The 25,426-nt window shown below is 38.7% G+C and overlaps 2 protein-coding genes across 10 annotated transcripts in view; both read left to right on the top strand.

Moving 5' to 3' along the window:
* PDCD4 (programmed cell death 4) overlaps positions 1 to 25,426 on the top strand; it is a 777,136-nt gene that overhangs the window by 657,701 nt on the left and 94,009 nt on the right. The gene's annotated exons all lie outside the window — the stretch shown is intronic.
* Positions 1 to 25,426, top strand: part of RBM20 (RNA binding motif protein 20) — a 149,889-nt gene that overhangs the window by 100,638 nt on the left and 23,825 nt on the right. For 4 of the 5 annotated variants that reach the window (XR_006102748.1, XM_042456382.1, XM_042456381.1 and 1 more), the window contains exons 2-10: positions 7,625 to 8,774; positions 10,404 to 10,465; positions 12,521 to 12,603; positions 15,949 to 16,034; positions 17,002 to 17,145; positions 20,091 to 20,222; positions 21,322 to 21,401; positions 22,296 to 22,992; positions 24,247 to 24,345. Coding sequence is in view for 4 of the 5 variants with exons in the window: in XM_042456382.1 (XP_042312316.1) it covers positions 7,625 to 8,774; positions 10,404 to 10,465; positions 12,521 to 12,603; positions 15,949 to 16,034; positions 17,002 to 17,145; positions 20,091 to 20,222; positions 21,322 to 21,401; positions 22,296 to 22,992; positions 24,247 to 24,345 (2,533 nt within the window). In the remaining variant the exon portion in view is untranslated. The remainder of the gene's footprint in view (positions 1 to 7,624; positions 8,775 to 10,403; positions 10,466 to 12,520; positions 12,604 to 15,948; positions 16,035 to 17,001; positions 17,146 to 20,090; positions 20,223 to 21,321; positions 21,402 to 22,295; positions 22,993 to 24,246; positions 24,346 to 25,426) is intronic. The other variant, XM_042456383.1, reaches the window with a different exon arrangement.

Genomic DNA, 25,426 nt, shown 5'->3' with positions numbered 1-25,426 from the left:
TTATACTGTTACTTCACTAACTTTATCAAGTAATCTTTGCAGACTAAATTGTCTGCTAGTAATCATTAACATAACAGATGTTGTCAATAAATTGTCTACTAACACTGATAGCCTTACTTGAATCAGGAAGTGCTTTTTAAAAGGTATTCTCAGAGTAAAAATTAAGAAGCAATTATAAGAATATTCCTTGTTTTACTCTTTTTACTATTTCTGTGTCAGTTGATCTTCAGCTTTCAGAGTAGTTTTTTGTTCCAGTTGCTTGCTGTAATTAAATCAATTCTAAAGAAAACAGTTAGTGTAGAGACAACTGAAGTTCAGAACCAAACCCAGTCTGTTCTTCTTAAATCTTCTTGGTACAGACAGCTTGTACTCTTCATTTTACAATTCAACTGGATTTTTCTATTTACTTTCTCTTTATTTGGCACATAGGTAGTTTTGTATCACAGCAGGCAAAAGAAGAGTAAAGACAAAAGATGTCAGTCAAGAAATGAAACAAAAAGTAACTGTGTATTTCCACAGTACTATATAATTTTTAAATAGGAGTTGTCTCTAGCAACACTTGTTTAGTAATAGTGAGACTGCATGAGACAGTGTGGTATAGTGGTTTGAGCACTGGACTAGACTCTGGAGACCAGAGTTTGAATCCAGGCTTGGCCGTGGAATCCCTTGGGTGACCTTTGGCAAGTCACACTTTCTCATCTTCAGATGATGGCAATGGCAAGCCCTTTCTGAAGTAATTTGCCCAGAAAACTCCACACAGGGTCACCATAAATCAGAAACAGCTTGAAGGCACACAACAAAAAACAGAGCTGCTGGAGTTGTACACCCATTTACCTAGGAGTAAGCCTTCTTGAATTCAATGGTGCAGACTTCTAATTACATATATAATATTGAACTGCTACTGTGCTAAACTATTTCCTGCATCTGTTATTAAGAGTCAATAAAATGTAAATGAGGAAAGAGAGGTATGTATAACATTTTTTTTCCAATCTATACAAGCCTGTTTGGCTTAAGATCTTTAAATAATAATATTCATTTGATATTGTAAATACCCTAAATAGTATTTCATGACCTTTTCCTCTCTAAATCCTTTAACCTCCTCGCTCTCACCGAAACCTGGCTCCCAGCCCATGATACTGCAACCCCCGCTGCCCTTTCTTTTGGTGGTCTCTCCTTCACCCACACAAGCCGCCCTGAGGGTCGAGGAGGAGGGGTTGGTATCTTGCTATCTAACTCCTGCCAGTTTCAAGTCCTATCTTTCCCCCCCAGCTATCATTTCTCTTCCTTTGAGTTTCATCCTATTAGACTCTTTTCTCCTCTACAGCTCCGGGTAGCAGTTATCTATCACCCTCCTGGCTCTGCCACCCAGTTCCTCTCAGATTTTGAATCATGGCTGACATTCTTCCTTTCAGATTCAGTCCCCACTCTGATCCTAGGTGACTTCAATATCCATGTTGACTCCAATAACCCTTCAACATCTCGCTTTAACTCTCTCCTAGCTTCTTTTGGCCTCCAACCACACTCCAACTCTTCAACTCATTCTCTTGGTCACTGTCTTGACCTAGTTCTTGCTGCAAACTGTGCCATTTCTGACTACCTGGCACTTGACTTTCCACTATCTGATCATCATTTAATCTCCTTTGCTCTCACTTATACTCCTCCTCCTCGTCATACTATCCAACGCCATTTTCGTGATCTTCAGTCTGTTGACTCTAACCATCTTGGTCTGACCCTTGATTCATCTCTCTCTTCCCTAAATCTCGGGGATTCTGCTGATTCAGCAATGTCTTTAACTCCACTCTTTCCTCAACTCTCAACTATTTTGCCCCTGTCTCTGTCCGCACTTCTTCCTCTAAGACTAGGCCTCAGCCCTGGCTTACCCCCAACATTAAGTTTCTCTGGTCCTGCTCTAGAGCGGCCGAACGTCTTTGGAGAAAGTCCAAAGAGTGGGCTGATTTTATTCATTTCAAATTTGTTCTTTCTTCCTTCTCACGCGCCCTCTCTATGGCAAAACAGAATTATTACAAATCATTGATCTCTGCCAATGAGAGGTGCCCGCAGCGTTTGTTCTCCACCTTCAACACTTTGCTTAAACCTCCCTCTCCTCCTGTCTCTTCATCATTCTCTCCTAATGACTTTGCTAATTATTTCATCTCTAAGATTACCACTATTCGCTCTGAGATAGTCCCGTCCCCCCCCCCCGATCCTTCTTCTGCTCTTAATCTTCTATCGCCCTTGCCTAACAAATTTTCTGTGTTTCCTCCTGCCTCTTTGGATGAACTCTCCACACTTCTGAATTCCTCCAAACCTGCAACCTGTTCTCTTGATCCAATTCCTACTCGTCTTCTAATCTCTATAGCTCCCTCCTTTCTGCCCTCGCTTCTCCATATCTTCAATCTCTCTCTCTCTACAGGTTCCTTCCCATCAGACTTCAAACATGCTCTCATTTCCCCAATTCTGAAAAAAAACCTTCTCTTGACCCCTCCTCTTTGTCTAGCTATCGTCCGATTTCTCTTCTCCCCTTTCTTTCTAAGGTTTTGGAACGGGTTGTTTATTCGCGCTGTCTTGAGTTTCTTGAAACCAATTCCATCCTTGATCCCTTTCAGTCTGGTTTCCGCCCAAGGCATTCTACAGAGACAGCTCTCACTAAGATCTCGAATGACCTTTTACAGGCCAAGGCTAATGGCCTTTACTCTGTTCTCATTCTTCTCGATCTGTCTGCAGCCTTTGACACTGTTGATCACTGTCTCCTAATTGACATACTCTCTGGCCTTGGGTTCTCAGACTCTGTTCTCGACTGGTTTAGATCTTACTTGTCTGGCAGATCTTTTGCAGTAGTTGCAGGGGGTCAGACTTCTTCTCCTGTTCCCTTATCTGTTGGAGTTCCCCAGGGCTCTGTTCTGGGTCCCCTTCTGTTTTCTCTCTACACACTGTCCTTAGGAAAACTCATTAGCTCTTTTGGCTTTTCCTACCACCTGTATGCCGATGACACCCAGCTGTATCTTTCCGCCCCCAACCTTTCTCCAAGGCTTGAACAGCAAGTCTTGCCTTGCCTCACAGCTGTCTCGCAGTGGATGCACCATCGGCGTTTGAAGCTCAACATGTCCAAGACGGAGCTTCTTGTCTTTTCTCCTAAGCCCACCCTTCAACACTCCTTTTCTGTCTCTGTGGACAACATTTCTATTCAACCAGTCCAGCAAGCCTGCAGTCTTGGTTTTATCTTTGACTCTTCTCTGTCGTGTATCCCCCAGATCCAGACCACAGCCAAGGCTTGTAGATTCTTCTTGTACAATATTGCCAAAATCCGACCATATCTCTCCGCCTCTACTGCCAAGATCCTGGTCCATACCCTAGTGATCTCACGACTTGATTACTGTAATGTCCTCCTGGCTGGGCTTCCTCTTTCTCACCTCCGTCCTTTAATCTCTGTTCAGCATTCAGCTGCACGCATTATCACTTCCACCCACCACTCTGACCACATCTCTCCTGTGTTGGCATCCCTTCACTGGCTCCCCCTCCCTTTCCGTATTCAGTACAAGCTTCTGCTGTCGACATTTAAAGCCCTCCATGGACTGGCCCCTCCTTACTTATCAGACCTTCTTTCTCCTCACCTTCCCACTCGGGCCCTCCATTCTGGTAGTCAAGGTCTGCTGTCCCAGCCCAAGATTTCCTCTGCCCTATCCCGGATTCGCCCCTTTTCACTTGCTGCCCCTCACTCCTGGAACCTTCTTCCCCCACAAGCAAGAGCCATCACTTCTTTAACCAGCTTCAAAACTGAGTTGAAAACATCCTGTTCAGAGTCGTCTTCCCAGGCATTGCATAATTGTCGCTTGCTATTTGGTGTTCTTTTGTTGTCTGTTTATCAAACCATTTCCTGTATTGCTATGTACTGTATATGCATTATCCTACTTGAGAGTATGTATTTTCCCTGGAAAATGATTAACCATCCATTAAGAACCCAAGCCCTCCCTCCAGTCCATCTGCCTTGGTCCAGGCCTTGGAGGTAGAGAAGAACTGCTGGACCTCTTACCCTTTCCCTCCACCACTCCCTTCTCCTTCTGTGTCATGTCTTTTTAGATTGTAAGCCCGAGGGCAGGGAACCATCTAACTAAAAAGATTGTATGTACAGCACTGTGTAAATTTACAGCACTTCATAAATAAAGGTTAATAATAATAATAATAATAATAATAAATAATTTTGGAAATAGAAAGTAACCATCTGAACTACGCAGATTATGTATTTCATAAGCCAATGCAGCCAACTAACAGTGTAGAATCCAACTCACAATGTTGGAAATATGAAAAGCAGCTGCAGACATTCCTCTGCATCTAACTGGCTTCATTTAAACATTAGAATGTATTAGTCATAAGAGTGTTGCTTGGAATTACCATGTTAGAAAGTACCTCACTTCAGTTTGAAATGATCTCATGTTTGGAATTATAAAGCACAATTCCTTGTATGTTCTACTAATTATTCAGTTGGCACATTACCACTGTCAAATTTTACTTCTAAAACATGTCAAATTGGCTGCACAGTTTAAATTACATTGGTGTCTTAAGTTTTATTTTAAGAATGATAGCATGAAGTCCTGTAAATTGTATAAAACGTGGAACTATGAAATGTATTAAATACATTTTCCCCAAAAGATACATTTTATGAAAACAAAACCCAATTACATTTTTTTAAAAAATGTAATTGCACAGATCATGTTGAAAACAGTTCCTATTCCATTTGTTTCCTTGTCTTCATTGATCTCTTATGGTTTCAGTCCAATTAAGAGAATATCAGCAGTGAACTTTAGTACCTATCAAAATTCAAAATTCCATAGCACTGAGCCAGGAGACAAATGGTGTCTAGTTACATTCAGTGTTCAATTTCTTTTCTAAATTTCCTATTCATGGTGATGTTTTTATATGTTGCCTTGTGTGAAATCAGATCTTAACACTCATTCAATTTGTTGGTTGGATTGGGGCTGGGATACTGTAGGTCACTCTGTACCAAAGTAGAGGAACTCCAGTCCCAACAGTCCCTCTTGCAACAGTAGAAGGATCTGCATCTGTAAACCTTCTACATCAGCAATCTCGTTACTAACAGCAGACACCAATAATCCTGAAATAGGGCATTCTAGGAGCAGGATGGGGGTGGCTTTAGTTCCACAGTGTCTAAACCTCTCCGTTCCTCCATGAGGCTCCATGATTGGCCCTCAAGCTCTACCTGCCTGAGGCTGGGATAAGTATCTTTCCTCTCATTAAAATTGCTTTAAGCCTTTAAGGGAAAACAAACGGACCAATCTGCCAAAAGAAAAAAATTGGGAACTGTTTGTGTTTCAGTAGGGCTCAGGTTTCAGCACTGACTCTACAGTAGATCCCCACATCAGATCCTGTGAATATTGTTCAGACAACTAGTATACTTTTGCATGCTCACAAATATTTCTGGAATTTATGTGGACGATATTAGCAGATCTTTGTTCCCAACGAAATCAGTAGGACAAGATAAGCAAAATTCAACTGATTTCAGTGGAAATAAATTCCACTGATTTAATATAGATGCAATATGTGTGCCTGGATAGTCAGGTAATGTTGCTAGTCTGGTGGGAGCAAGTGTACTGGCAGGCTGGAAAGATCTACCACATACCCACACCATGGGAGCACTAGTATATACACATATATAACATGGGAGATCATTAATATGTTAGGCTTGTTCCATTTCTTTTGAGTCTTTGGTGGACAACCAAAACAGTACTGTTCTACATGGCCATCTCTGTTTGAAATTACTCAGTTTTAACTGTTTTAAAATGGTATTTTAGAACACTTTTTAGACTGCTTTTTAAAGAGTTTTAAAATAGCATTTTAATGTGTTTAAAATGTTTTATCTTTATACTTTTAAAATTACTTTTATTAATTCATCACTTTGAGAGCCCATATGAGCTGGGAAGCAATATGGAAATAAATAAATAAATTTGACCAAGCAAAGAAAAAAAAAAAGGAAAACAGATCTATTCCATTAGTCCTCTGCATGCACCAGATGCTTTTTCCTCAGCTTTTACCTACATCCACACTGCAGAAATAATCCAGGTTGACACCAGTTTATTGCCATGGCTCAGTGCTATGGAATTCTGGGAACTGTAATTTGTTGTGGCACCAGAGCTCTCTGACAGAGAAGGCTAAATGACTCACCATATTTTATTTGGTTGAATAGTTTTGTGCCTTCTTTTATATTTCCTGCCCCAGTTCAAATAAGGGAATGAATGTGTATGTGTATGGTTATATCGGTGAGGTGTGAGTATCTTCTGAAGGGATACTGGACCCAGAAGAACCAGGGCCACCCCGGCATCATTCCTGTAACACCCATTTTCATGGATTTCTATATTCTACCATTCTAATATATTCTACCATTCTCCCCAACTTCTGCCCCATCTTAATGCCTCTAGGATGGGCACCCGAGGAGCCTTGTACATCAGATATCATAAGACTCCATGTGAAAGGAAGTAGTCACCCCTCATGTCCATGATAACAACATTATATGCAATGACTGCAAAACTTACAATTGCAGTAACTCTGCTTGCAATTAGTGGCGTCACTAAGGTTGGCGTCACCCGGTGTCACTCCCCTCCATTGACTTCCACCCACAGAATCTTTACCAGTGTTTTTATACTAATATTACTCATGAATCATAATTCCTGCATATCACTGATTGTAATGGTAATAGTTGTGACATGAAACAACTAGCAAAATTAAAAATTATACTTTTAACTGCAGTATCATATGCACAGACTCAATACATTTATATGTATGTTGTTTCATGTGACTGATGTGAAAATTTGGTAAAAGATGATATTTGAAAATAAAAGTTTAAAAGAAGAAAAAATAATTTTTAAAAGAAAATTTAAATGTAATTTTTTTTTAAAAAAATTATTTTGGAGGCCTCTTCTTTTTCCTCCCAGTGAGCCTTATCTCACTCACACCATCTTGTCTGCATTTTAAAGGGACACAGGCAAATGCCACAGCTCATTCATGTTTGAGGAGCAGTGGTGTCACCCTCGCTTAGGGTGTCACCTGGTTATCAAAATGAATTTCTTAGTGTTATAGTCCCTCAAGTTCCAATTTTGCAATTCTTTTCAAAGTCCTTCAAATTCCACAAGCACCTTTTTATCCTTATATGTTTTTTTTAAATTGCCAAAACATGTAAATCTAGCACACAAAAGCTGTGGGTTATTCTGTTTCCTATATCAGAGAGACTGATTTTTCCTTTGTTTATTTGTTAATAGGAGAGTGGTATTATTTAATAGCTTTGTAAAGGGCTTAAAGGAAAAGTCAGTGGATAAATGAAGTCCTTTCAGTGACCTTCAGATAAGTTTTTGGCTTGTGTCCCAAATGAACATAAGCTCCTTTTTTAATCTTTGAAACACTGATCTGCTTTCAGCATCATAACTGAAATGAATATAGTTCCAAACACATTACAAGATGGGCTGGGTTAACTGTGTCATAAATCACTTTCCTTCCTTCCAAGGGTTTAGCAAGGATAGATACCAGGGTAGCATCTTACAACATAGTCATGATTTGGTGACAAGGGTCTACTGTTAAATATTAATTAAAACTAAAACTATCATCTGTTATTTTTCAGTGCTGCCAAGCTTCTGGACAAGAATATATTTACTGTCAGCACCCCAAATCCACTGCTTCCTTCTCCTGCAAGTCTTCAGTTCGCTCAATTGCAAGCCCAGCTTACTCTACACAGGCTAAAATTGGCTCAGACAGCAGTCACCAACAACCCAGCAGCTGCAACTGTTCTGAATCAAGTTCTTTCCAAAGTGGCAATGTCTCAGCCACTATTCAACCAATTAAGACACCCTTCCATGTTTAACACCTCACAGGGACATGCTGGAGGTCCTGGGGTTACTAACAGTAGATTTCCACCTGGTGGATTACATTTTCCAACACAGAACACCACTTTGGCAGCACCAGCTGGAACCTTGGGACCTGTAAGTAACCTTCAAAATCAGAACCCAAATACCATGGTCATAAATCCTTTTGGTGGTGTAATATCTCAGACACCTGGACAACAGGCTGTAGTTATGGGTCTGAATAAAACTGGCATCTCCTCTGCTACAGGTGGATTTTATGACTATGGTAAACAACTATTTCCTTCTGATGCTGAACAATGTGGCCAACATGGCTTTGCAGCCAGTGGTTCTCATTCAGTCCCAACTTCCTCTGGAGGCAGAACATATGATGGTCATTTTGTTAAACATGATAACCAGCTGGGATTTCAGAAAGAGTTTTATGGAGCCACTTCTAAAGGACAACATACAACTGCTATACAGTCTTTGACTTTTTCTGGTGACCCACATAATTGTCATCAGATTAGAACTCAAAAGGATGAAGCCGGCCCTGTAATTCATGAAACAGAAGCAAATAATCAGTGGGAAAATCCTTCTACTTTCTCTAGCCAAAATAAACATGACATCATGCCCAGTACCAGCATGTGGCCGTCAGCAAGTGTCCCGTATGAAATACGAAGTGATCTTTACAACCCTGAAGAGCCAACGCCTGACACAAAGTTTAGTACTGGTACTCCACTTCTTTTCAGCCGAGCCAAAAGCAGTAAACAGAATTTCAATAACTCACGAATGAGACAGCAGCAGGAACCAGTTACACCTGATTTGACAGTGAAATCTCTTCAGTCACATGAGCTAAATGATTTTCCTAGTTTAGCCCCTGTTTGCTTTCCCCACATTTGTAATTTATGTGATAAGAAAGTCTTTGATATAAAGGTAAGTCTGAGATGCATTTCATCCTGCTTCTGGTATTTGGAAGTATGGTTCAGTTGTTTCAGCACCAGATCCCCATTGCATTTTTCTTTGAGTGGCTTCTTAAAATTGGGGGCTTCCTTCATTTTAGTAAGGATACTACAGTATTGGACAAATTATGTCTGTATAATACTGTCAAATTTTTAGCAGCAGAACTTGTGGGAAAGATTACATAAAAAGTTACATAGAAACTATAAAGGCAGCAGTTCAAAGTCTGGGACTGCAATGCTAACCCTATTTCATTTGTGTCCCACTTAAATCATTGGTTATTTCAAGATCGATGAGCTTAGGGAAAAAATCTGTTGGATGTACACAGAACATATCTTTGGTAGATGCAGGTATTCATGAAAAAGTATTCTCATTTAGGATCAAATGTAACATGCTTTCCTTCAGCCATCTAATTGAGTTCTATTTATATGGAATCCAGATCCTTATATACAATATGGGAAGAGGTGTTTTAAAGTGCTAATATTATGGGAGTAATTAAACAACTCCTATGACAGAAAATTGTCACTTGTACGTATTCTCTTACATGCAGCCTTCATAAAAGAAACTCTATACTACAAATTCTGCAGTTCCTTATCTTTCCAGGGTACTATTGTAATAATTGGCCTCTGCTACCACTCCCCCATTCCCAGCTGTTACACATTTGAGGACTAGTTCAAATGTATAAGTGAAGGAAGAAGGTAAGTCAACAGCTAATTTCAATGGAAATCACAATATGCAGTTTAACAGAATGAGAAAAGTTGAATATCAGTGAGTTGAAGTATTCTCATGTTCTATCAAGTTGACCATCCATGTATTGTTGAATTCCAATTCCCATCTCCCTAACTAATCTGGCTAATGGAAAAGTATGATGGGAGTAGTAGTTCATCATCATCATCTGGAGAGCCAGTGGAAATGTTGGTAACTGGGCAAATAATTTTTTTTAAATAGATGTTGTTTAACCTTTGTAAGCATTTGATGGACGTAAAGTTATGGTAAGTTTATCCAAGTTTCTTAGCATTTTCTCTAAAGCAAACAAAACACAAGTATTGCAGACAGGAAACCTGGCTGTGATACAACTTTCCCATATTTGTATTTTTAAGTTATAGGGCACCATGTTAATGTGTCTTCCTCACTTCATACCACAGGTCCCAAAAATGTCCAGTCTTCTTATAGTGCTCCTCCAGTGACACTCCAATAACTGGAATAAAGAGTTCCAATTGCTGTTGAAGCTGCTTCTCCCAGCTACAGTGACATCACTGGAAGGAGCACAGCAGGATAGTTGGAAGGTTTCTGGACTCCAACTATGGCTAAGCTTTATGGATATTTGAGGACCCTGGGTTTGGCTTTCTGTATATTGACCCACACAACTGAAGAATTTATGTAGGTGCAGTCTGCATAATTTGTGAAGTTAATTGCTGGTCATACATTTTGCTGGCTATAAGATGTTTATGAATACAAAATCCTTTATTTCTTCATAGACAGCAGATTAGAATGGAATGTTAAAAATAAATACTTATGTGTGTTAAAATATCTTAAACATGATGAATTTGTTTATTTGCCTCTGTTGTTATCGCAATTTATATTTTCCTCAATGTTTTCACCTAGGAGTGGGATCAGCATATTAAAGGAAATCTTCACATTCAAAAATATATGGCTCTGTCAGAAAAGTAAGTTATTAATTTTTGACACACATTTGTGAATATAATGTGACTAAAGTTAATATTTTTTAAATGTTGCCATTTATGTATAGAATATATGTCATAACTACTATATGATATAATAAACAATAATAAATAAAATAAAAAATTATTTATATTTTCCCGACTCCCCCAGCTGGATTGAGGCAGGATTACAACCTAGTATAAATATATGATTACAATCTGGTCAATGAAATATAATAACATAAAACAATTAAACAGTTAAACAATTAAAAAACACATTATCGAAAGCGACAGTGGGAGTAAGGTATTCCGATCCTAATCAAAAAGAGGATCCATGTATCTCATACAGAGTCAAGTGTGTATGCTCATCGGAGGAGATCCGTCTTAACTGCCCTCTTGAAAATCTCTAAGGAGATAGTAAGACGGATCTCTTCCGGGAGACTGTTCCATAATCTAGAAGTGGCTACAGTGAAGGTTCTTAGGGAAGTTGAAGCTAGTCTGGTCGTTTTTGATTCCAGCAAGTTCTTCCCTGATATTCTGAGAGTGCGGGGCAGATTATGTAGGGAGAGGCATTCCCATAATTAACTCGGGCCCAAGCCATGTAGGGCTTTAAAGGTAATAACCAACACCTTGTATTGCGCCTGGAAACAGATCGGCAGTGAAGATCTTTTAAAATTGGTGTTATATAGTCAAACCTTGAAGAACCAGTGACCAATCTGGCTGCCACATTTTGCACCATTTGAAGCTTCCGAACTTGGTACAAGGGTAGCCCCATGTAGAGCACATTACAGAAATCAAGACAAGAGATTACCAGAGCATGCACTACTGCTTCAAGGTCCTTTTGGTCCAGGTAGGGGCACAGTTGACGTACCAACCAAAGTTGGTACCAAGCACTCCTGGCTGTCACATCTATTTGAGATGACAATTGCAAAGTCAGATCCAGGAGTACTGTTGGCACCCCTAATCCAGGTATAGGGATATGCCAGCTGGTCCTGGACAGAGTCACACTCTCCTTAAAGAACTGTATCCACAGCTTGCGAGTGCTCCTAGACTCGTCGCTTCAGATGTCAGATCAGGTAAATGCGACGGTCAGGAGTGCTTGTTATCAGGTTCGATTAATACGCCAGCTGTGTCTTTTCCTGGAACCAGGGGACCTGGAAACTGTGGTACATGCACTGGTAACCTCATGACTTGACTTCTGTAATGCACTCTACATGGGGCTACCCTTATACCTAGTTCAGAAACTTCAATTAGTTCAGAATATGGTGGTCAGATTAGTCATCGGAACAGCTAGAGATGACCACAAAACACATAAAATCTCTACACTGGCTGCCTATTAGTTTTCGGACACAGTACAAGATGCTGGTGATGACCTATAAAGCCCTTCAGGGCCTGGGTCCAACCTATTTGTGGGATTGCCTTCTTCTATATAATCCACCCCACGCACTTAGGCCCTCTGGGAAAAATTTATTGCAGCCAACAAAGACTAGACTGGCTGCAGTTATCTAGAAGGCCTTTTCATCTGCCGCTCCCAAACTATGGAATGGCCTATCAGAAGAGATCCATAACATTACCAATCTGGACAGCTTTAAAAAGGCAGTCAAGACAGATCTTTTCCTACAGGCCTTCCCTGAGTATCTCACCTGGCCACCCACTGATATGGAGCATCATATGGAATACCCCAGGATACTCATCTCTCCATTATTGACTGATTGTTTTCATTGAGATCATATTTTCTTATTGTTTGTGTGAATTATAATGTTTTTGTTTTGGAGGGAGGGATAATGGGTTTTACTTTCTATTGTTGTATTTTACAATATTTTATTTATTGCTGAATTTTATTGTTGTATTTTACTATGATGTAAGCTGCCTCGATCCTGATGGAGAGGCAGGATAAAAATAAAAATTCTGTTCTATTCTAATTCTATCTTAAACTTCTAAAAGACGGTTCAGTAATCCTTAAGAATAGCTGGTAACTGAACATTTAAACTATGAGTAATCCAATTTTTCCGATGGTGTTTCTGAATTCCATTCTTTCCCCCCTTTTTGCACTGATGTTAGGTGCATGTTAAGTTCAGCAGAAGGGATGTTGCACTCCTCTTCTCCAAATAACACATCTGTGTTTCATCATTCTGGTTCTGAAGGTAAATGGTACCATAAAAAATACATAATTTCATTGCACATTTATATGTACAAGAACTAATGCCTACATATTAATATGCTTATGCTGAAAATTAAAGTTTTCTAAAAATCAGAAGTGTTTTGGACATGTCTTTAGAATTTTTATGAGATCAAACAAACAAACATCACTTATATACCGCTTCATACTGCCTAAGCAGTGTCTAAGCGGTTTACAACTGTAAGCTAATTTGCCCCCAGCTATCTGGGTACTCATTTTAGCAACCTCGGAAGGATGCAAGCCTGAGTCAAGCTTGAGCCCTTTTACTGGTATTGAACTCGCAACCTTGTGGTTTTGAGTGAGTGGCTGCAGTACAGGCATTTAACCACTGCACCACCAGGGCTCCTATCAAAGAACAACGACACAGTTTTTTATATTTATAATTGTGTTCAGCCCCCCCCCCATGAAATCCTTCTGTAATAGGCTAGATCACCTTTCTAACAACTCATTTGATAATGAATTGTATCATTTCCTCAAGAAGTCTTCTTCTATCATGTGAATTTCTTGGTAGTAAAATCAAGGAAAAATTCTCTATAACTTTGCAAAAGGATTTTGTAGCCTCTTTGAGACTGTGAAAAGAAGATGGTAGCATAAGATTTCACAGATGTTGATTGTATCAGAGAGCTTGACCCACGAACTTCTTTCTCTCAAGTTGGTCTCAAAGTTGCTACAAGGTCCCTTTGCATATTTATCCAGACTAACACAGTTAAGTCTTTGATCTCTATACTCAGAGCTGCCAGATTCTAAATCAATTTAAAAGTAGGCCTAATTTTATTTTTATGATTGCTATCTTATTTGATGCTTTTAATCTACTATCTGATACTGTTTTCCTAACACTAGATTCATTTTTTGTTCTATTTGTCATTTCATGCTGTTTCTATTTTAATATTATTTGGGTTTTTTGTTTTGTTTTGTTTAGTTTTATATTTAAATACTTATTTGCCTCTCTGGAAGGTTTTAAAGTGAAAAGGCAGGTTAAAATCCTTTAGGTAAATAAATAAATTTGGATTTTGACATCTGGGAAATCTAAATCAGTCCATCTAATGGTAGTGGTGGTTGCTGTGTTCAGGAACCTGAGAATGGCAAAAAGGATAAATCAGTGACATTCTGTTGTGTGACTGTGCAGTAAATTCCTTGCAGCATCATTATAGGGCAGCAATATTTCCTGGTTTGTTTGTTTGTTTAAAAAAATCATTTTTTTAAACACCTTTCCAGGCTTGGTGTGGGTCCTCATGCCAAAATTGGCTTCTGGACTATTAGAAGTCATCCAGCCCTAATTTATGGGCAGAACTTTGGTAGCTGTTGGGCCCCACATAGTGACATAAAGATTTACTTGGATTGACTTATGCTTTCCCTAGAAGTTCTTCCAGATTTTATAGTATATGTGTCTGTCTGAGCAACTGTTTGTGATCAGGCAAGCATGTGTCCTTGGCTCCTTGATGTTACCCCCTGCTTTTTTTTTTTTTTTTAGACTGTTTCACCCACTCCTTGAGTAGCTTTGTTAGGGCAAAAGATGTAAATTTTGCATAAAGACTGATCGGACTTCAGCTAGTAGAAAATAATCAGGAAAGTGCTCACAGGAACATGGAGATCTTGAAATAAGATAGTGAAATTGTGGCACCTTACATTGTAGGGAATGGTATAAATATTTTTTAAAATAAACACAGAGAAGCTCAATGAAAATGTCAACCAGTATTGTGAAACTTTTTGCTCATCATATCTCAGCATAACACTTCAGCCTGTAGAGCTGAAAAACGTGCAGCAAATGACAACAAAAAAAATTAGGTGATGGAACAACTCTCTCCTCTTTGAGAAAAGGTTACAATATTTGATGTCTTTTAGTTTAGAAAAAAAAGTGAAAAAATGGGAGACATAAAAGAGTATTATAAGATTATGGTTCCTGAAGTGTAAAATTTTCTCTTTCAGAATACTAAAACCTGGTATCATCCAGTGAAATTAAATGGTGGGAGCTAAATGGTGTAAGAATTCATTTCTGTAAGATGTGTTGTCTGCCACCTTGGATGGCTTTAGAAGGGGATTACACAAAAGTGTAGAGGATAAGGCTAGTAATAGTGGTGGATATAAATATTAAAGTATTATAGGCCCGTTACAAACAGGCGTAAAGTACGTCCTGGGGACGTACTAGGCTTAGGGAAAGTCCCTAACCCTAATACGTCCCCAGAATGTACAAAATGGTGGCGCCCGTTCCACACGGTGGCCGCCATTACGATGTCACGAGTGTGCTGCCTCGAAACAGGGCAGCGCGGATGTGACGTCTTTGCGCCGCGCGAGGGTGCATAGAGCGCCCTTTCCGCTGCGCTAGAAGGAGCTCCAAAACAGAGCTTCTTCCATGATTTGCGTCGCTGGCACAGCCTTTAGACGGCTGCGCCAGCAATGCAAGGGAGAAAGGGGCCAAGCGGCCCCTTTCTCCTCCTCCCTGCCACCACCAGGTGTCCTTGGTGCTTGAAGCCCCAAGGACACCCCTTTCCAGGCTGTGGGGAAGCAGCCTTTTGCTGCTTCCTCGTGGCCTGGAAAGCGGCAGATTGGGCCCCCAGAGGCTGCCATTCTGGCAGCTGAGGCCCCGATCCGGCGGGGAGAGGAGCGCCTACAGGCCGCCCCAAAGGGGCGGTCTGTAACGCGCCATAGAGAGTTTGCCACTCAACACCTTCCAGACAGGATTCTTAGTACAGCCACATCTTGCTTGAGTTGTGGGCCTCCCATAGGCACCTGGCTGGCCACAACAGTATTGGACTAAGATGTACCTTTTTTCTGATGCAGCTGTGTTCTTATGTTTATCATGCTCAGCTGAGGCAAGTAGGGATGTGTGAGATCTGTAGAATTGTTCCATTCCTCCAGAAAAGTTCAGACCACCATGCCTATAATTAGAGAAAAGATGTTTTGTAGGATGAACATTGTTGTTGCTGTGTGCCTTCAAGTCGTTTCCAACTGATGGTGACCCTATCATGAGGTTTTCTTGGCAGGATTTGTTCAGAGGAAGTTTGCCATTGCCTTCCCCTGGGGCTGAGAGCATGTGACTTGCCCAAGGTTACCCAGTGGGTTTTATGGCCAAGTAGGGAATCGAACCCTCGTTTCCAGAGTTGTAGTCCAATACTCAAATTACTATGCCATACTGACTGTCATGGGGATATCCATTAGTAAATACAAAATATTGTTTGTTCGTTTGTTTGTTTTTGGTCTGAAGAGATGACAGAAAATGTTGCTTATTTTTTAAAAAAAACTTCATTTTTTTTAATACATCCACAGTTTACAGGTATCTACCTTTTTAACTGAATGTGTGCCATTCTTTTAGATTACCCTTTAAATGCTGGTTCAGGATATAACTCTGCATTTGGCCAGACATGTTCTACATTCTCTTCTATGCCACCTGGAGTAAACGTAAGTATATCACACAGTATATTGTTCTGTTGAAGCATTGTTCAGCATCCAGTTCTTGGTAAATATCAAGGTTTGCCCTGGTGGTGCTTGAGCAATTTAATGAAATTTCCTTGAACAACTTACAATATTTCTGATTAAATTCTGTACCGTATTTAGTTTGCTTTTGAGCTAGAGCTAGGACCATACAATGTGTAGAACATTGCAGTAATCTAAACTGGAATTTATCAGAACATATACCACTAAAGCTAGGTTATCCCTTCCTTGAGCCACCAGCCAAAACTCCTAAAAAGCATTTTGCGCCACTAAAGCCAGCTTTACCACAAATGACTATAACACATCAAGGTGAAATTGCAAGCTATGAAGGTGTCCCTTCAAGAGGAATGCAGTCCCATCTTGAATAGGCTGAAAATCAGTCAGAAAAATCCATCTACCAGCTAAGCATCACTCTGGCCTGGATATCAAAAATTGCTTAAAGAACCACTTCAAAAGAAGAAGATCAAAGAAGAAACACATAAGCAATTCCTTTGAGAAATGTACAGACTGAAAATATAGTGTTATTTTTTCCCCAACATGAATTCCATACAGGGTACAGTAAATGTTACACATAATACCAAGTGGTTCAGTCACTGGTCTGTGATAAATATTTGTCATAGAGGATAGAATGACTTAAATGCCATTCTGTCCTGTTGAACAAGGTGTTTATAGTTACTTAATCTGATTTGAATATATTTTGAACATTGTATGGAAAACTGGGATGTCTGAGATATACAATGAATAATTGGGAATAAGGAAGAAAAGCTTCCTGGAGGAAGGATTAAGGAAGAAAAGTAGTGTTGACGTAAGAAGGCAAGTGAGATTGTCTTTAACATTTCTATTCATATTCAGAGCAGATTAAGAAAGTGATTTAAAATGCATGTTCCTGACTGGTGGCTCTTCTGTATCTCAATTTGTTCTTTAATAATTTCAGCTGCCAGAAAAGAAAAGTTCACCAGGTCGTGTAGTACATATCTGTAATCTTCCTGAAGGAAGCTGTACAGAAAATGATGTCATCAATCTAGGACTTCCCTTTGGAAAAGTTACCAATTATATCCTTATGAAATCAACTAATCAGGTATTCTTTTCATTGTTGGTTATAAACAAACGAGAAATTGGCATTCATAAGACAGTTGTTCTCTATGAAAAATATTTTTGCCTCTGGGAATCATAGCTATGCTTAATAACTTTTACTCAATAGGGAAGGTCTCCATCCAGTTTCTCTCCTACTTTCTTAGGACAAAATGGCTTTTGGGAAGGAATTATGTTGTCAAAATAGTAAGTGAGAAAATTTACAGTATATAAATTTCCAATGAAAGGTCTTTTTTGTTCTGACTATTCAGTGGCTCAAAGATCAAGATATACTTTCCCCTTTTCAATCGATAGCTTTAACTCTGCATATTGTGATTTGAACTAGCAGAAGTGGTTTTTGTGGCTTCCCACACTAGCTATGGAGGGCTTCTTTGGCTAGTCTTGGCAGGTAAACTTATGTGGTTTCTCTTAGGAGTTTATCACACGAAGGAGATCAGGGGTTTGTTTATCCCATGAATATCCCAGAAAAATTGCATAATTGCACGAAATGATTTCACACAATATCATGTAAAACCCACCATTAAAGTGGTCACAAAGAAACATTAACACACATCTTTTTACTTTTGGAATTTCAGCAACAATGCATTTCCGATATCACTTTATTTGAGCAATTGCATGTAATGAGCATTCATGCAATCACTCTCCAGTTTCGCTTTATTTGCAGGATGCTTTAAATGCACTTTAATCTCTCATTAATGCATAAATTAGCCCCAGTGTGAAAAACTCCTTAGTGTAGAACAGAGGTGGGCAACTGTGGAAGAGTGAGGACACATTAGCACGGTAGGACACCTGAGAGGCCTGCCCCCATCCCTGCACCTGCTCCCACAAAAAATTAATTATTTGCCCCCAAACACCCTCTAAGGGATATGGAGGCATGTTTTGGACCTTCCTGGGCCCTTAGAGTGCATTTTGATGGGGAACATGTTTTGAAATTTTTAGAAAATCTTTTGCTTTGATTCCTGAGAGGTTCAAGGAGACTCCAAACAAGCTGGAAATGTCCTCCACATCCCATGAAGATCGTAAAGAGCAAAGATCCCTGGAAGCCACAAAAACATCCCTGGGGGCCATATGAAGTATCTGGACCACAGTTTGTCTAACGCTGATGTACAAGCACCTTCAAGCTAGGGACCTGAATTCTATTTGTTTGTACCTCATATTCTGGAAATTGAGAGGAATGTTATTAATGCCCTTTTCTATAACACCCTGATATCTACAGATTCTGCATCCATGGATTCAGCCATCCATAACTTTAAAATATATATTTAAAAAAGAAAGAAATTCTAAAAAGCAAACCTAGATTTTGCAATTTTATATAACAGACACCATTTTACTTTCCTATTGTATATAATGGGACTTGAGCATCCAGAGACATTTGTATCTGTGACAGATCCTTTAACCAAACCCCAGCGGATACAAAGGGCCCACTATAATCTGTAAAAAAAATATTCTTAATGGTACAAGCTCAAAAATATGATTGAAATCCAGAACAATTTTATCATATCCTTTCTCGCTTCTGTTTCTCTTAATTCAGCTAGTCTTTAAATTTGCAAACTGGGTTCATATTATCCTAATAGTTTGCTACATTTTAAAAATATCAAAATAGTTGAATGTGTGCCATGTCTGAAAACTGGATGAAGCTCCTACCATAGGAAATAACAATGTATTGTCAGGGATGATGGGAGTTGTAGCTCTTCACCTCTGGCTCTAACTCACCACCTTGTTATGCACCGGCGCTGACCAGTTTTGGCCAGTGGTTAAAGCTTTGCTCTAAAGCAGCAGAGTTTCAGAGAATAGGCTGAAGACCCTGACAAACTCTCCAAGCCTTCTCACTCTTGCTTCCACAGAAGTCTTCACCCTTCTTCAGGATCCAGCTGGCTCTTGTATCTTCAGCCAAGACACCAGACAACTCGGTAGTCTTATATAAAAGATCTACTTTATTCTACTATATACAAATACTAATGCCCTCACAAACCACAATCTCTACAATCTCCAAACTATCCACACTACTCCACAACTACCCACAAAATACATTGGGAATAAAAGTAATTATTATAGTCATAGTAAAACACCACCCACTTAGCCAGTTTCCACCCAGTGGGCGTGTACATCCATTTTCATTGGTTCTCATATTTCAACTCATAATTAAATGATTTCATCATCTCACCTTGTCCACTTAACAATTCTCAGGTGCTTTCAATTATATCCTCTACATTTCTGTCCTTGGCATTTAGGACTGCTAAATTGCATTACCTTTTACACCTGTGTGGCTTCTTAATTGCTTTTGCTGAGTCATACAGACTCTCACATACATGTTTTATTTCTTTGACTGTATATCCCATGTTGCATTTTCCTTAACATGTATATACATTTATTTGCACAGATTATACAAATATGTGTTCCTCCCACAGGGAAGAATGAGCATTAACATTATAGCAAACTTTCCAGTTGCTCTGACTATATCCTACAATTAAACAGCAATAAATAATGGTTTGGCTCTAATTCTGCTAATAGATGTGTACCCAGTTCTATGAAAATCAGTTTAAATATTCCAGGGTTCAATGTATTTTCTTCCTTTAACCTAAATATCAAGTGGCAAAGTACACAGGGGGATGAGGCTCTTTACCTTTTATAGTTAAGAACAACTATAACAGCTTTTTCTTATATTGCATGATATCTACCAAGTTATTTTACATTATAGTTACGCATATTGGAATACTGTACTGTCCTCTTCTTCTGGAACTAAAATTATGCCAAAGTAACTTTAGATTATCAGAGAAATCTACTTAACAAAAAGAATATACAAGAATTTTACATGTTATTTTTAAAATCATTAAAACCTCAGTTATACTATGAAACTGCCATTTTAATCATTTCTTTTTTGCTACATGATCTAAGATATGACAATTGTAAACTACTTCTTTATTACAATAGGCCTTTCTAGAAATGGCATACACTGAGGCAGCTCAGGCCATGGTGCAGTACTACAAAGAGAAACCTGCAATGATAAATGATGATAAATTACTCATTAGGATGTCTAAACGATACAGAGAACTTCAACTAAAGGTAAAATGGCTGTTTCTGTGTAATTTACCCTGCTACTTCCTACAACCATATATTTATTGATACTTGTGTGTTCTTCTTGGGAAAGTCTCTTTGTGCTTAGACGGCAGAAGCATTAAGAATTACAAACAAGCAAAGAAACAAACAAACAACACCTATGATTTCTCTCACAGATTAATGCTGGATTCCTTGTTACCAATTTCTCAATTTAATCTGGGTTAAGATTCTGTTTGTTTATCTAATCCATTGTTGTTTTTTGCTTTTGCACTGTCTTCATAAAAGCAAATCTTGCCGTAATAGTCAGGCCTAGGCATTTAAAAATATATGATCAACAGAAAAGATGAGGGTTGGGGGGGGGGTTGTTTTTTTGTTTTGTTTTGTTTTTGGAACTGTTTAATCTGGTCTTCACAGATATTTATCACAAGGAACCAATCTTCTATCTAGACAATTATGTGTAAAAATGAAAGGGTATAATGCCTCTCAAAATTTACTGGATGAAAGTTTGCAAAGAAGTGAAAACACAATGGTGACAGCATTAATCTATGAGAGAAATCATAGGTATTGTTTGATTGTTTTTTGGCTTTGTTCCTTTATTGGGCCTTCCTGTGCAAAAGGACGGATCACTTTTTGTGTTTATTTCCTCAAGTCCCATCTTTCATGAGGTCAAGATCAAGCAAGATCATGCAGATTATATTCTGTTTTCTCCATAATGGGAAATACAGTCTTGGGCGGCTGTACAATCCTGCTGTCCTCTTGCATCATGGCTGTTGACGAATATTGGGCAAGATAGACTTCTTCTATTAGGACAGGGGCAACTCTCTGTTCCTGATTCTGAAATTGAAAGACGGGCATGTTCAATCCATAATGGGCATGTTATAGCAGATGGTCATGCACTTTTACGTGCTTTCAAACTGCTAGGTTGGCACTAGATTTTTTATTTTTTTATTTTGTAGTATTCTGATATTCCACATATGGAATAACATTCTACACATGTCACATAATGAAATCATTTGAAAAATTCTGTACCATGTTGCTCTTTAAATAGATTTGAAATATTTACTTCATTTCCATTGATTAACAGGTGTATTTTTATTTGGCTTAGAAACCTGGTAAGAATGTGGCAGCAATAATCCAGGACATCCATTCTCAAAGAGAACGGGACATGCTGCGGGAAGCGGACAGGTACTTCTCATAATATTGCCATTTCCCCCATTTTGTGCCATATGTCGAAAGGAAGCCGAGGCTGAAGAAAAAAATGCTAATGGTACTGGAAAATTTAGGAAGAAGCCGCATGGTTTGGGCCGAAAAATAAGCAAACAAGACACATCACTTCTGGTCTGAAAATAGCACCTCTTTCCTCTTTGGTGATTTAAAATATTCCCTTTTTGCTTGATCAGCAAAGAGGAAGTTATAAATAGCTTGTTTGCTATAGTAAAAAAAAAGGCATGCTGGAGTTCATTTAAGTAATTCTTTTTGCTTACGATATAACGTTGACTAGAAAAATGTGTGTATGCATGATGCAAAAGCATGCTTAATTATAATTTTAAAGTTGCTGTGATACTAGTACATTTGTCCCTCCATATCCGCTAGGGTTAGGGGCACAAGGCTCCCGTGAATATGGAAAACCGCAAATAACAAAAACACCATGTTTTTACCTGAGAGGACACCTCTCTAGAAATCTCTCCGTCCTCCAGTGCAACTCTGTGGTCAATGTCCGACAGATACTGACGATAGAACTGCACTGAAGGAGCTACAAATGCCTAGTGGAGTATTCTCTCTAGGAATCTCTAGGTCTTTCAGTACGACATTTAGTTAAAGTTGACCATAGAATTGCACTGGAGGACCTACATATTCCTAGAGAGAACATATTAATCAAATCCATGAATAATCAAATCTACAAATATCAAAACTGCAAATATGGAAGGATGAGTATATTATATTGACACAATTTGTAGTACTTCATGTTATTTCTAGAGACAAATGAAAAAACATGAAAGCTATTGCATTCATTTAAAGACCAACTGGTTTATTTAAAAATATTTATAAGCAATACCCATTTTTTCTTTGTTACTGTAGGTATGGACCAGAAAGGCCTCGGTCTCGCAGTCCTATAAGCCGTTCACTTTCCCCGAGATCACACACTCCAAGCTTTACTTCATGTAGTTCCCCCCATAGCCCACTAAGCACAAACAGGACAGACTGGGGGAATGGAAGAGACACATGGGATCAATCTCCTTTTTCTCGTAGGGAAGAGGAAAGAGAAGTGTTTCCCCGGAGAGAGAATGGGGAAGATAAAAGAGATAGGACTGACTCTTGGGTGCATGAGAGAAAACATTATTTACGCCATCTGGACAAATTAGACTTAGAAGAGCGTGTCGAAGGCACCAGAAGTCACAGAGAAAAATATTTTAGAGGGAGTTCACCTAATGCAAAGGGAACTCACAATTTACCTGGACATAAGAGCAGAGAAGAAGACTACTACAGAAAACCATCTAAACAAAAATCAGATAAGTATCAAAAAATGACACTGGATACTGTCTCAAAGTGTAAAAGAAAGGAAGAGGCAAAACTGAGAGAGCACAAACATTCTCACTCTGAAGACCCAGTCAAGGAAGAAGCATCAGAGCAAAAGTCTAGCAAGATGTATGACAACACCAAGCAAAAGCAGAGTGATAAGGAAAAGGTCAAAGATGCTGATAAAAGACTAGAAGAAGAAGCATCTTGTGAAGCTGAAAAAGTTAGTGTGAAGCAAGGAAAAGGAAGTGAGAATGAGGTAATGAGTAATTTTAAGTTACTGTTAGCAATATATATTTTGAAACTTATTTTAATTTGTCTATTTTCCATTTAGAAATGGCAGAGTGAAATAAAGAGTACAGAAAATAGACTCTCACCCAGTACCAAAATCTATCTTCCAAAATATGGAAGATAATACACCAGTTTTTGTCATTTCAGTTCAAGGAATCTTAACTTTAATTTATGTGGATTAACATTTTGTAGTGACTTATTTCTTATTTGCATTTCTGAAAAACTCACGTCTCCAAAATTATTATTATTTTCTTTCCAGTTGGTGTTAAGAGATGCTTTGGCTCATAGAAAGAATTTACATAAGCTGATTTTTATTTTTCTTTGAACAGCTAAGGCCTGTGAAAAATTCCCCTAATTTTCGAAATAGTTTCAAAATAGGTGTAGTTTGGCAGTTATAGGCTTGTACTCACAAAATAAATGTTGTGTCTCTTTGAATTCTGCCCAGTCTTTCTAAAATGTTTGGAAGATGACAGTGCCTTGATAAAATGTTCTCCTTAAGTGTTATCTTTAAGAAAATGAGTAATTATTCTTTTTAAGTTTTAAAAAGTTAGATAATTCTCTAGCTACCCATAGGTATCTTTCTCATTCATTTGGCCTTAGCACTGGTGATGGTACTGGTGTTTAAATGAAAAATCACACTTTGATACAGTCAGAAGATAATGTTTTTGTTTAAATTTATGAGCAAGTGTCACTTGCTTATAAGGCAGGGGAAAAATAACAGCAAGGCGGATTTGTTACTAACTATGAATTTCTACATTTGACAAAACTGGTAGTTCAAGTTTGTATATGAAGCTGGTTTGTTTAGTGCTGGTTGAGTGATATTCTGTAATGTTACAAAGAGAGATTCCCTTTCTTTCACATTCCCTGGAGCAATGTTTCTTTAAAGAAAACCACCCAATTTCTTATTAATAATAACTGAATTGATAAGTGTATGTGTAATAATTAGCTTAAAAATAATAGAAAAAAATCTGAGTAGATTTTTTTTAAGTTTTAAAAAGTTCGATAATTCTCCAGCAAAGAGAATAGAAAAAAATCTACTTCACTTTCCTGAAGCATGAAGACAGAGCAAATCACACAGTTGAACAACATTTGATTTACTGTGATGTGCATTTATTAGTCAGATTGTGAAAGTGGGAGGAATAGGGCTCACATTGCAATTGAGAAATGTGAGTTCACTTTTTATACTACATCTGTCTTCACCCATAGACAATCTCTGTCTTAGGTTGAAAATAAAGATTCTCATATGGAGGACAGTACTTCCCCTACAAATAAGCAGATGAAAGAAACAGAAGATTCTGTAGAAAACTCAAGAAAAGAGAAGGTGAGTTTTAGACACTTAATGGGATGATCTCCAACATAGAATTTGTTTGAAGATATCACTGGAAACTTACATGCCAGTCACTCAAAATGATTTACAGTCAAATAACTTGAAATATGAAGATGCAGGTAACAGCACTAAAAGCATTTTGAAAGACACATTCTTGGTCATAGAGAAGGAGAAGCAACAGAAAAGAATTAAGCCTGCTCCAGTCACTGGCAGCAGTGTCAGTGAATCTGCTACAGGATTCAGTCTGTATTTTAAGGGAGCTAGTGAATATGCTGAACCCTGTCTTCCAAAAATTTGTTTCTCATTGGAGCCCCTGACCACCACTGTTTCCAGTTGAAGGCAGGGTCAGGAAGTTCGGTTCATTTCTGGGGAGGAGTATCCTCTCATAATCACCTTTTCTGGCTCTGCTTTCAAGAAGAGTTGAGTCTCTTTGGACTTTATCACACAAGCCTTGGTCTTGCTGTAGTTCTGTCATTTAAAAAGAATGGAAACATACCAGTTCTGAAGCTTTTATCATTGAACTCTTCAGTAGTGCGATTGGGGCTTTTTGTGCTGTCAGTGGTCCCACTCTCTCCCTTTCACATTCCTCCTTAACCCCACCTTCCTGCTATGTGCCCTACCTAGCATGCTTTTTAATTTTTTTTATTATTTTCATTTGTAATACAATTCTGGAGTTATGGGAATATGATTTAGTAAAAAACAAAGGAAAAAAGAAAAAAACATAAGAAAGTACAGGGAAAAGAAAACAGCTTGCTTGGGAATAGTGTACGAGAGAGAAAGGAGGAGACTGCCACCCTATGACTGCCCAATATTGAGACTACCACAAGAGCAACTCATACCTGTGCAGTAATGGGGTTGCAACACAATTGGCCACATTGATAGGTTTTCTCATCAATGAAAAGATGAGCTCTAACAACATTTCAGAGGCACAGCAGCAACAGGTCAGAGGTGACATCATGCGAAAGGTGAACTTATCATGGGGGTGAAATACACCATTCTCTGGCTAAAATTGTAGTTTAAAACCCACATGTGATAAAGTACTTCATTGCTCTATGAGAGTGTAGCCAAAAAAATT

This window comes from Sceloporus undulatus, chromosome 3, assembly GCF_019175285.1.
Source record: "Sceloporus undulatus isolate JIND9_A2432 ecotype Alabama chromosome 3, SceUnd_v1.1, whole genome shotgun sequence".
In the NCBI taxonomy this organism is placed as follows: domain Eukaryota; kingdom Metazoa; phylum Chordata; class Lepidosauria; order Squamata; family Phrynosomatidae; genus Sceloporus; species Sceloporus undulatus.
This window is presented reverse-complemented; position numbering and strand designations above follow the sequence as displayed.